This window comes from Miniopterus schreibersii (assembly GCF_964146895.1).
Source record: "Miniopterus schreibersii genome assembly, chromosome: 11".
In the NCBI taxonomy this organism is placed as follows: Eukaryota; Metazoa; Chordata; class Mammalia; order Chiroptera; family Miniopteridae; genus Miniopterus; species Miniopterus schreibersii.
Window position 1 is genome coordinate 24,341,137 of NC_138111.1, and position 11,073 is coordinate 24,352,209.

Genomic DNA, 11,073 nt, shown 5'->3' on the forward strand with positions numbered 1-11,073 from the left:
CAAAGGTAACTTACTGCGGTGCCCCATGAATGCCCATCAAAGTGCACCTGTGGCCTCCCTGCACTCATTATGGATTTGCTCAGCATTTAACCTTCTGTCTTATAGCCTGAACTGTCTTCCCACGCCCTTGAGGGGCTGACATCCCTTCTTGGAGCTCAGACTGACAGTGCAGAAAGGGAGGGAGGAAGCAGGCAGGACTCTCACCTCCATTACAGGTTGAGCAGGGCATCTCACCTGCTTTATGGGTTACCACCATGGGGACAGAGGGGGAGCCGTGGCCCACAGCACATTTATGAGGGAACTGAGCTGTGCTGGAAGGGGTTCATGCCATGTTCCTGCCTGCCCCAGAATCCCATAAATCCTGTTTAAAGCCCTAAAGATAAGTTTTTAAATATGATATTTGCTTCTGAATGAAGACATTGCTGAAATATTCCCAGCACTTTATAGTTAATATTTCATAAAAATAGAAGTTATCATTTAACAAGTGTTAACACTATGCCAGGTACTGACCTTGCTTTATCTTATTTAATCCAACAACCCTACAAGGTAGGAACTACTATTATTTCATTGCATTTATGTTAATTGTATTAATAGATTATAAAACAGGCTGAAGCCAAGGTTGAAAGTTCCTTGCTCAAGCCTGCATAGCTGTGAAGTGTTGGAATGGATTCAAGCCCAAGTGGTATGACCCAAAGCAGTGTCCACACAGGTTTAAAACAGCCCTGGGAGGAAAGGACAAAAGGAAACGGAGATGAGTGCCTACTACGTGCTGCTGCTACTTGAGGTTCTATCCTGTATGTGTATATGTGTATGTATACATGATCTCATTTATTCCTTACCACAACTCTGAGGTAGGTGTGGATAAACCCATTCACAAGTGAAAAACAGGCTCAGAGAAGATAAGTGGACAGGGATTTGTCTTGCTCCCCACAAAATCCCCAGTGCCTAGAACAGTGCTCAGCACACCAAAGAAACTCACAAACTGTTCACTGAGTAATAAAGGCCCAGCCCCAGCCTGCATGTGAATTGCTGGATCCCAGACCACTGGTCAGGCCTGCAAGGACGCTGACCACCCTCTCAATGGAATACCTCTCCCTGGCTTCAGTTCTTTTGTCTGGGCTGCCCCTTTTGATCTCCTCTCAAACTCAATATATCCACAACCAAACACCATCCCATCCTGAGCACTCAGGCAGAGTGAGTCCCTCTCCTCTGTTTCCAGTAATGCTATGTGGTAGAACCCTCTGTCATTACATCTGTGTCTCTCCACCAGGCTCTGAGCTCTGTAAGAGCAGGAGCAGACACAGGCGGATGCAGGAGGCCCATCCTTACCAGGCCTATTGCACATGTCCCATGTCACACTCTCACCTCCCAGGCACTCCCACAGAAAGCCAGCCTCCCCCAAGAGCCCATGCCAGGGGCTTACCTCTATCACTGTAGTCATCTACAAGGATAACTTCTTCCAGCAGGATGTCTGGGGATGTCTCGAGGACACTGTAAACTGTCCGAAGGAGAGTTGACCAGGCTTCATTATAAAACGCTATGATAACAGATGTCGTTGGCAAATGATCATAATCGTACTTCTTTTCTTTGCACCTGCAAATACAACACAACTTCAGGAATCGAGAACCTACTGTTGACTGTGTGTGTACCTGGCCTAGGCGGATGCTGTAGATGATGAGAAGGGCACAAAGGTCAGGACCAGGTCATGGGACACTGAGGTTTCCTTATCGATCGATCCCTTCCACGGACCATCTACTCTGAGGAAAGCCAGCCACCGAGCAGTGAGGACACTCAAGTAGCCTAAGGAGAGGTCTACAGGGTGGGGGACTGCGGCCTCCCACCTACAGCGAGTGCAAGCTTTCCAGCACGGGGCGTGCCTTCTCCTTTTTCTTACTCTTCACCAAGGATAAGTTTTTGTCAATTTCAGAGAGAGGGGCAGGGAGAGAGAGTGAGGTTTCTGAAACCGAAGTCAGTTCAATTTAAAGAACCGTCCTTTAGTCTGTAATCACATCCCTACTGTCTGGATTAAAATTTATTTCTTTTCATAATAGTAAGTAGAGGGCAGAAAAAGCTCTGCTTGACCAAATAGAGTTGGGACCAAATGTCAGCCCCTCCTCCGTGTTCTCGTTTATGTGTTTCCCCTGGTCTGTGACAACCTAGAGCCCAAGGCCCCTTTTCTCAAATGTCTAGGTGGGTTCTCTATTCGAGTCCCCTTAAATCTCAACAGCACTGTGTACCACTTTGGCAACACATACTCAGAGCTTTTAAATGGCCCTCTTCTCTTTGATCTCATATTACTATATCTAAGAACTTCTCACCTAAGGCAATAATCAAAGATATCCTGAAGGAGGCTTGGGGTAAACATTTTTCTTTGCAATCTTATTTATAATAGCAAAAATCTGTCAACAATTTCAATGTCCAACAAGAAATGATTAAGTAAAGCATAGCATGGCTGCATGAAAAAATGCTACATGGCCAGCCAAAACCACATTTTCAGAGGATATTTAACAATAAAAGACAACGACCACATTATAATGTTAAATCAAAAAAGCAGGGTAAAAACCTATACAGCATAATGCCAGTTCTTTACACAACAATGTGTGTGTGCATGCACTCACACACAAACAATAAACAAGAGAAAGAAATATGCCAAAATGTTAACAATAGTGACCTCTGAGCAGTGGATTATTGCTGATTCTTATTTAATTCTCTGTATTTTTCTGCTTTCTAAAATTGTCCTACAATGAATATGCACCATTTTTATAATCACAAAGAAATATTATTTTTTAAAAGCTGGATATGTCTTTAGCTCCCCATAGCAAATGCCTTCATTGAACAATAATTTAATACTCTGGCCTCTCCTTTTTTTCTTGGCCTTGGAGTTTCTCCTTCTTTTTAAAACATCCCCTATAGGCATTCTCCTTCGGGACTGTTCAATGTATTCCTCTGGAATGTTTTCCCTTTTCCTGCCTGATGAAAAGCTGTGCGTCCTTCAATTAGTTGAGCGCAGCTATGCTTCACTCAGGGTTCCACTTTTGCCTAGGGCACAAAATGAAGTTCAGAGCCAAATTCACTGGTGATCATAGTAAGCCATCCTTTCCTTAACTTTCTGGTATAACCATGTGCTTTGTGAGGGCAGGGGTTGAGCTGTGTTTTTCTCTGGATATTCATCAGGCCTTGTACTGTACCTGAGAACAACAGTAACATGTACTGGGTGCTTACTACATGACAGGCAGCGTGCCACACATTTTACATGCATAATTCCATTTAACCTTCATGATACCCCACTGGGTGGGGACTACTCTAAAGCCTCCTCTGATACAATACACATCTATGTAGTGTACGGATATGAATGAAATGGGTGCAGTAAATGTCTCCGGAACTTTTATCTTTGTATGCAGGTTATCATGTTGAAAATTCCTATCCTTTGTAGAACAGGCCAGGGAGGTCACAACATCCACTGGTGTGTTTTATCTGCCCAGACTCCTTTCTCCTTTCTTCACCAGACTGCACCGAGATTTCTCTTTCAGAAACCATGCCCCCTGGACTCTCGCCTCTGTGTGGTTTGTTCAGGGCAAATGCACACACACACACACATACACATGTGAATACGTATGTGTATATTTACATACCCACAGCCCTCTGGAAGGTCAAATGCCCCAGGCCTGATCAGTCAACATTTTCTGATGACATCAGTTGAATCCCTGAATCCAGGTCCCAAAATAATCTGAACCCAGTTCTCATCCCAGACTTTTCTGCGATAGAAGTCAATATATTTTCTTTTATATTTAAGTCAGTTTCCATTGGGTTTTCCATCACTTTCAACCAAAAGAACCCTGACTAAGAGAGAAAAAGCATAACAAATAGAAAGCATAAATTAAGATGGCACCATTAAATCCTGAAGTCTCAATAAGCACAATAAATATAAATGAACATAACTATCTAGTTAAAGTCAAAGACTGTCAGTCTGGACTTTTAAAAGACTAACACAAAGTCCAACATGCTAGAGACACACCTAAAACATAAGGACACAGCATGAGTGGGAAAGGGTATGATGAAAATACTAACAAAACTAAACATGTTCTAAACTTAAAGAGCTGATTTAAAGAAAGAATGCCACTCTGATGGCCACATGATGAGTCTAATAAGAATAAAATATCTTGCAGTTTACAGCCTTGTTAGAGTCTAATCTCCACACCATGTGTGATATTTTTCCAAAGATAATGTTATCACAACAGCCAAGGAGGCTACCTCTCTGAGAAAAAAGTAATTCTAACCAACTCCCTCCTGCCAGCCCCTGCAAGGCGCACACACTTTTGCTAAATTACCTATTCAGAGCTATGCTGAGATTGCCATCCCAGCACCCAAGTTCTGATCCCTGAACTTACATACATTGGCAGTTATAGCATTAATAAGGCTAAAACCAGAGCAAGCATGTAAGAAATGCAAATACCTGTGTATTATGTGCACTTTCCTACCCAGTGGTTCACGACTCCTCTGCTATGGCAGAGAATGGCTGGTGTTCACATGTGTGGCATTCTCATCCATGTGCCCATGGAAATGCACGGCTACTCCTCCTTTCTTTCCAGCTAAATAAGTCAGAGTGCAAATGAGAATGACATTTTAGTGATTCTCTCAGGCTTCTCTGATGTAGGAAAACTAGAACTTTTTTGCAAATATTGGTAGTGCAAAATTGTTAGCAACCACTTACTTGTGACACACCTTACAAATGACTGTGATGTCATGTCATCACTTGTTTCAACTGCACTTGGTCTGTTTTTAATCCCCACTTTGGCTAATTCTGGTATTTTCCCACACCCTTAAAAGCACTCACCCTTAATCTTCTGAGTGAGAAATCCTCAGGCTCTCAGCCAGTAGCTTTCAACCCTAGTTGACACTGGCCTTAGCCTATGCTCTACCCATAGAAAATCCTATTTAATTGTGCTGGGGAAGGTCTCTGGCATCAATATTTTTAAGTCTCCAAAGGCCACAAACTCAGCTATCCAGCTCCCCACTCTGACCTGCTGCCATCTCAGGGTGACAGTTCCCTCTCCTTGCTAGGCTCAAATGAGATGGTATTTGTTAAAGAGTTTTGCAAACCCTGTACTTACTGTATCACCATCCAAGGATTCCTTGTCATCCTCTGCCTCTTCCTCTTTGATTCAGTGCTATAACTAACAGAAATAAAGCTGTGCTCTCACTCACTGGCATGTAAAGTATTAGACTCAGAAAGGCTGGGGTCTACACTAAATTTTAGGGAATTAGAATCAACACTCTTAAGTTTCTCTATTAGTCTGGCTCTGTCCAAGAGAGCAGACACGGTACCAAGGCTCGCAGATGCCAGGAAGAGCCAAGCCAAACAATCCCTTGGGAGTTCCCAACTCCCTTCCTATGGTAACAGGTTTATCCACTGCAAAGCAAGCCCTCACTTAACATCTATAGGTTCTTTAATTTTAAGCGAAACGAACATATAACGAAACCAATTTTATCATAGGTTAATGGATATAAACAGAAGCTAAATTCCTATGGCATCTCACCAATGTTATAACAAAGCAACTTTGAATGGAAGGATGCTACTCAAGGACCTGCTGTAGTGTAAAGACTTTGGTCAAAAATGTATATGGGCCTATGTACATACCCATATTTGAATATGTTCTCATCCATGTACCCATATGTATATTTTTCAAAATCTATTTCTATACTTGAAAAAGTCTAGAAAGATAACAGCAAAATGTTATCAGTGGTTCTCCCTGGGGTCGTAGGTTTATGGGTGATTATTTTTTTATTTTTTGCTTCTCTGTATGTACTAAAATTTCTAGAGTGAACACGTATTGTTTTTATAATTAAAATAGATAAATAATTGCCTCCACCCCCAAAGGGAGGAGGAAAAAAATAGATCTGGGTTCTAGATCAGCTCTGCCCAGATCTACATGTTACTTTGGCTTTTGCTCTTAGTTAAGACTGGATGCTGCCTCAAGGCCTTCCCTGCTGTGACATTCAAGGATCTTAACCACTCCTCTGCTTATTAATTAGATTTCCAAAGGACCACCCCTCCCATCACAACCTGGAACTCATAATCTGCTATTCCTTCAGGCTAAATCTCAAGAGCCTGATTAGGTCCTCACACCAGTAGGAACTATAATAAAAGTGAGTCTCCATGAAAGGCCCTGACACTACTGGCCACACCAAAGTAATGCCTTAAGTCCTGGCTGGACTGAGCCCAACAAATAAGCATACATTTTTCTCCAGCTAGGCAAGAATAACCCAACAAGCCTTGCTGCAGGAATTAAAGGCAGGAGGCATTGACACTCCTTATCATGCTGGGTTTGGATTAACTTCCCTGGGTCAAGGCCACAGCAGGATCTATAAGTAAATCCTGATAGGACACGAGGCAGCTGCGTCACCATGGAGACAGATACCATAGGCCCATAGGTCATCCACAGTGTTTCAAAGCGATTTCATAACCTGAGACAATAAAGGAGGTTGGAATCCAGAAAAGAAAAAATTTATGACCAATCCCTAGATGACTTTTGGAAGTGACCTCCTGAGTAAATTGTTAGCAACAGGGAAGAGAGGAAAATTAATAAGAATTGAGTATGCAGTGTGTTTCCAGGTGTTACATGCTTTATTAATTCCTAGGTTGGTTATTTCTACTCATCCCCTATTTTTAATTTTTTTTTTTTTTTGGTTAATCCTCACCCCAGGATATATTTTCCATTGATTTCAGAAAGAGTGGGGGGAGGGGGGGGAGAAAGCAGGAGAGAAACATCAATGTAAGAGAGACATATCAACTGGTTGCCTCCTGCACATGCCGCAACCAGGCCAGGTATTGATATTGAACCTTCAACCAAGGTACATGCCCTTAGGAATTGAACTTCATGACCCTCTGATGCAATCAGGGCTACTTATTCCCTATTTTGCAGATAAGGAAACAGGCTGAGAGGCTAGATAGCTTTCGTAAGATCACAGAACTGATGAGCAAAAGAGCAAGAATTTTATCTCACATGGCTGGTTTGAACCCTGGGTCTGACTTGAAAGCTTTCCCTAGACTCACTCAGTGAGCACCCTTGGAGATAAACACGCATTCAGCCATTTGGCTGAAGTGGGGGGAACTACTAGCAATTCCAACAAACTTCTCAAAAAGATTAACAGTGAAAATGCCTTGTGCAAAAGCACAAGGCTAGAGATGAGCAGATCCCAAAAAATTAGGACGTGCAAGTTCATCTAAACTTTGCAGAGGCAGGGCCACCTCATGCAGACATTCATGCTCTCTCTGGCCAAGGATCCAGAGAGCATGTCCCTTAAATCCTGCAATCAGCACAGTGCCAAGGGAACCATGAGAATCACAGTCCCCCCACAAGTAACACCACTTTCTAGGTGTCACGTGTCTCTCAGAGCCTATCTCCATACTTGTAAATTATGAAAGACAAGGATCGGGGAGGGGTAGCAGGTGCCGGATACACACAGCAGGCTGCACAACTAGATCCTCCCAGAGACCCCCTCTATGAGCTCTCTTTTCCTCCAAGTCTTTAAGAAGGGGCTCAAGCAGGAACCTCGAAGATTCCCACCAACGGAGGAAAGGAGAAACAAGGCCAGAAGGGTGGTCCTCCTCCAATAGCAATTAGGCCTTTGACCACACTGCTCCGGGTCTGCGCCACCCACAGGAGTGAAGTGGGCTAGACTACAGCCAGAAGGAAGCCTTCCCACCGGCCACTCCTATTTGCCTTCCTCCGCCTAAGGCTCAGGTGAGAGAGAAGGTGGCTTGCTGCCTCTGACGTGGTCTTCCAGCCACCTTCTACCTCTTCCGTCCAGGGTGCGCACCCCTCTGGTTCATTCATTGGCCCAGGCGCACACAGAAGTGAATGGAAACTGTCTGGAACCCCAGGAGTCCTTGGCTTTGGAGACACCGACAGAGCTGGACTGAGGGTGCTGTGGGACCCAGGAAGGGCACCCAAACGCGGACTCATCTTAAACCTGTCTGCCTAGCCCCGACCACCACTTTCGTGGACCGAATGACAGACCTTCTCAGGGGGAGGGAGCGAAGAGACCACATAGGAACAGATTACTCAATTTCTCACATTTTCCTATTTTCATTTGTTAAAACTTTGTTGTGCGCCTCCCCCCTATGAACCCTTCCACTAACTCCCGAGACTCAGTAAGGCGCGTGATCCCCAGGTGTTCTGAGATCCCACTGCCACCCCGCCACTTCCCAGAGGCGGAAACCGGGGTCCGCGACCCGCGGGCAGGGCTGCTCCGAGCCACCTGCGGACTCACAGCGGGTTCCAGCGCTCCGGCAGGCGGCGGTGCAGCGAGATGCGGTCGCTGAGGTAGCTGTTGATCTGATGCAGCCGCACGCTCTCCTCCTGCAGCCGCAGCTCCTCGCCCTCCAGCTGCAGCTGCACAGCCTCGCCACGCGCGCCCAAAGCGTCCTCCGGCACCGGCGGCCGCTGCAGTACCGGGTCGCGCCGGCCCGAGCGCGGGGTGCGCGGGGGTCCCGGCTCGGCCGCCCTGGCCCCGCGATGCGCCCGCAGCACGGAGCCCAGCCGGACCAGCCCGAGCAGCGCCAGGAGCGCCAGCAGCGCCAGCAGCGCCTCCCGGCCGCGCCTCAGGCCCCGTGGGCAGCGCCGCCGCGCCGCGCGCCCCCACATGCGCCCGCCTCCAGCTGCCAGCGCTCGGCGCGCCCCGAGGCCGCGGCGCAACCTGGGACCCGGATCCCGGAACAGCGGCGCCGCTGGCCCCGCCCCCGCCGGCGGCCCGCCCCACCTGCGCACCTCCCCTTCCCTCCCAGCCCGCCCCCCGCCCGCCAGCCCCGGAGCGCGACCCCCAAACGGAGCGGATGGCTCTTCTGTTGGTTTGTTTGTTTTTGTTTTTGTTCAGAATATTACAGATGTCCCTTTTTCTCCCCAATGACCCGTTCCACCCCGTCCCATTACCCTCCCCAGTCCCTCCCCACACCCTTGTCCGTGTCCTTGGGTTGTGCGTCTATGCTTATAAATTCTTTGGTTACTCTCTCCCCCTCCACCCACCCGCCCTCCTCAGTCTCTCTGAGATTCGTCAGTCTGATCCATGCTTCCATGTGACTGAATCTGTTCTGTTCATCAGTTTATTAAGTTCTTTAGATTCCACATATAAGTGAGATCATGTGATGTTTGTCTTTCTCTGACTGGCTTATTTAACTTGGCATAATCTCAGGTCCATCCATACTGTCCCAAACGGTATGAGATCCTTCTTTACAGCTGCGTAGTATTCCATGTGTGAATGTCCCACAGCTTTTTTATCCACTCCTCTACTGATGGGCACTTGGGCTGTTTCCAGATCTTAGCTATTGTAAATGGTGCTGCTGTGAACATAGGGGTGCATAAGTTCTTTCTGATTAGTGTTTCGGGATTCTTGGGATATATTCCTAGAAGTGGGATCACTGGGTCAAAAGGCAGCTCCATTTTTAATTTTTTGAGGACCCTCCATACTGTTTTCCATAGTGGCTGCACCAGTCTGCATTCCCACCAGCAGTGTACTAGGGTCCCCTTTCCCCACATCCTCGGGATGGCTATTCTTCACGGGGTCTCTGACGTAGGCTTGCTGAGACTTGCACCTTGCTGGTTGGCCTGTGTATATTATTTAAAAGGTAACGGCGTAAAACCTTTAGCTCAATGCCTGGCACATTGCAAGCACTCAATAAATGTGGCTGCAGGGTGCTAAGAATTATACTGCTGTTATCATATCTGACCCTTATACAGTCCAGTAAGAGAGTACTAAGATTATAAGCTCCATGCTATAGATGAGGAGACTGAGGCACAGCAAAGCTAAGTGACACCAGACTGTCCACTGAGGCCCACAGGTCCCACCTAAGACATACTGTTCAGATTCCTTGAATAACAAACCCTTCTCTGGTTCTCTCCTAGTGGGTATAGGTGTTTCTTACCTTCACTTTACAGGTGCTTCCAAGAAGCTGATCAAAGCAATGAACTATCCACTCAGAAAAACACACACATACACACCAATAACATGATTGCACACACTGCAAGGTCATCCATTTATGTTAAATATCTCGGGCCTTGGCTTCAGGTTTCATTTGGGGGCATTGAGGGAATAAGGGAGCCCCTGGAATGGTGGAAATAATTAACTGGTCAAGACTAAAATGAGACATGACGATCTCTCTCAGGTGCAAAATTTAAGAGTGGGCCAAAAAAACTCAGTAATCAAAATAAATAATATTTTTCAAAACCAAAATAAATGCAAAAAAATCCATGGTGAAACAAAATATCAAAATTTTAAATAAAGACAGAATCTGACCCTATGCTTATATGGTTCACCTCATTCATCTCACTTATACCTAATCCAAGCCCTGACTGTATATCTTTATTTTGCTGGGGATCACATGGATATATACATATGTAAAAAATTCATCAAGTTCTTTAAAACACATGAACTTATGAAAGTTATATCTCAATTAAAAAATCAAAAAATCAAAAATAAATAAAAAGACAGAATGAAGAAGAATTTTTTCTTTTTTTAAAGAGAACCACTGGCCTCCAGGACAAGCACTAAAGCCCTCAACTTGACAGGAGAGGACCTCAGAATGTGACTCCAAATTCTGCAGAGCCTATCTCCAGCCATGGGGGGGGAGGGGACTTCACCACTGCAGGTCTTTGCACATGCTGTTCCCTCTGCTAACAATGCCCTTCTCCACCTGGTAAACCCCTATTCATACTTCAAGTCCCTGCCAAAAGCCAATTTCTCTGTGAAACCTTCAGCAATTCCATGGCCTTTTAGGCAAATGTATTTCAAGACTGCATCATCCTGCCCAGCCAGGCATGGATCAGCAGTTGAACGTCTACCTATAATCCAGGGGATCTCAGTTTGGTTCCCAGTCAGGGTATGTGCCTGGGGTTGCGGGCTCAGTCCCCAGTGCAGGGCGTTTGGGAGGCAGCCCATCAATGACTCTCTCATCACTGATGTTTCTGTCTCTCTCTCTTCCTCTCCCTTCCTCTCTCTGAAATCAGTAAAGATATATTAAAAAAAAAAAAAAAAAAGATTGCATCGTCCTTTTGTGTATTAGTCAGGGTTCTACTG

General features: G+C 45.7%; 1 protein-coding gene across 2 annotated transcripts in view; it reads right to left on the reverse strand.

Moving 5' to 3' along the window:
• The window catches only part of GALNT12 (polypeptide N-acetylgalactosaminyltransferase 12), a 28,371-nt gene extending 19,674 nt beyond the window's left edge, over positions 1-8,697 (reverse strand). The window contains exons 1-2 of one of the 2 annotated variants that reach the window (XM_081150567.1): positions 8,275-8,697; positions 1,424-1,593 (exon numbers count right to left, since the gene is read on the reverse strand). In XM_081150567.1, coding sequence (XP_081006693.1) covers positions 1,424-1,593; positions 8,275-8,648 — 544 coding nt within the window. In that variant the 5' untranslated portion in view covers positions 8,649-8,697. The remainder of the gene's footprint in view (positions 1-1,423; positions 1,594-8,274) is intronic. The other variant, XM_081150568.1, reaches the window with a different exon arrangement.
• Between the last annotated feature and the right edge of the window lie 2,376 nt (positions 8,698-11,073).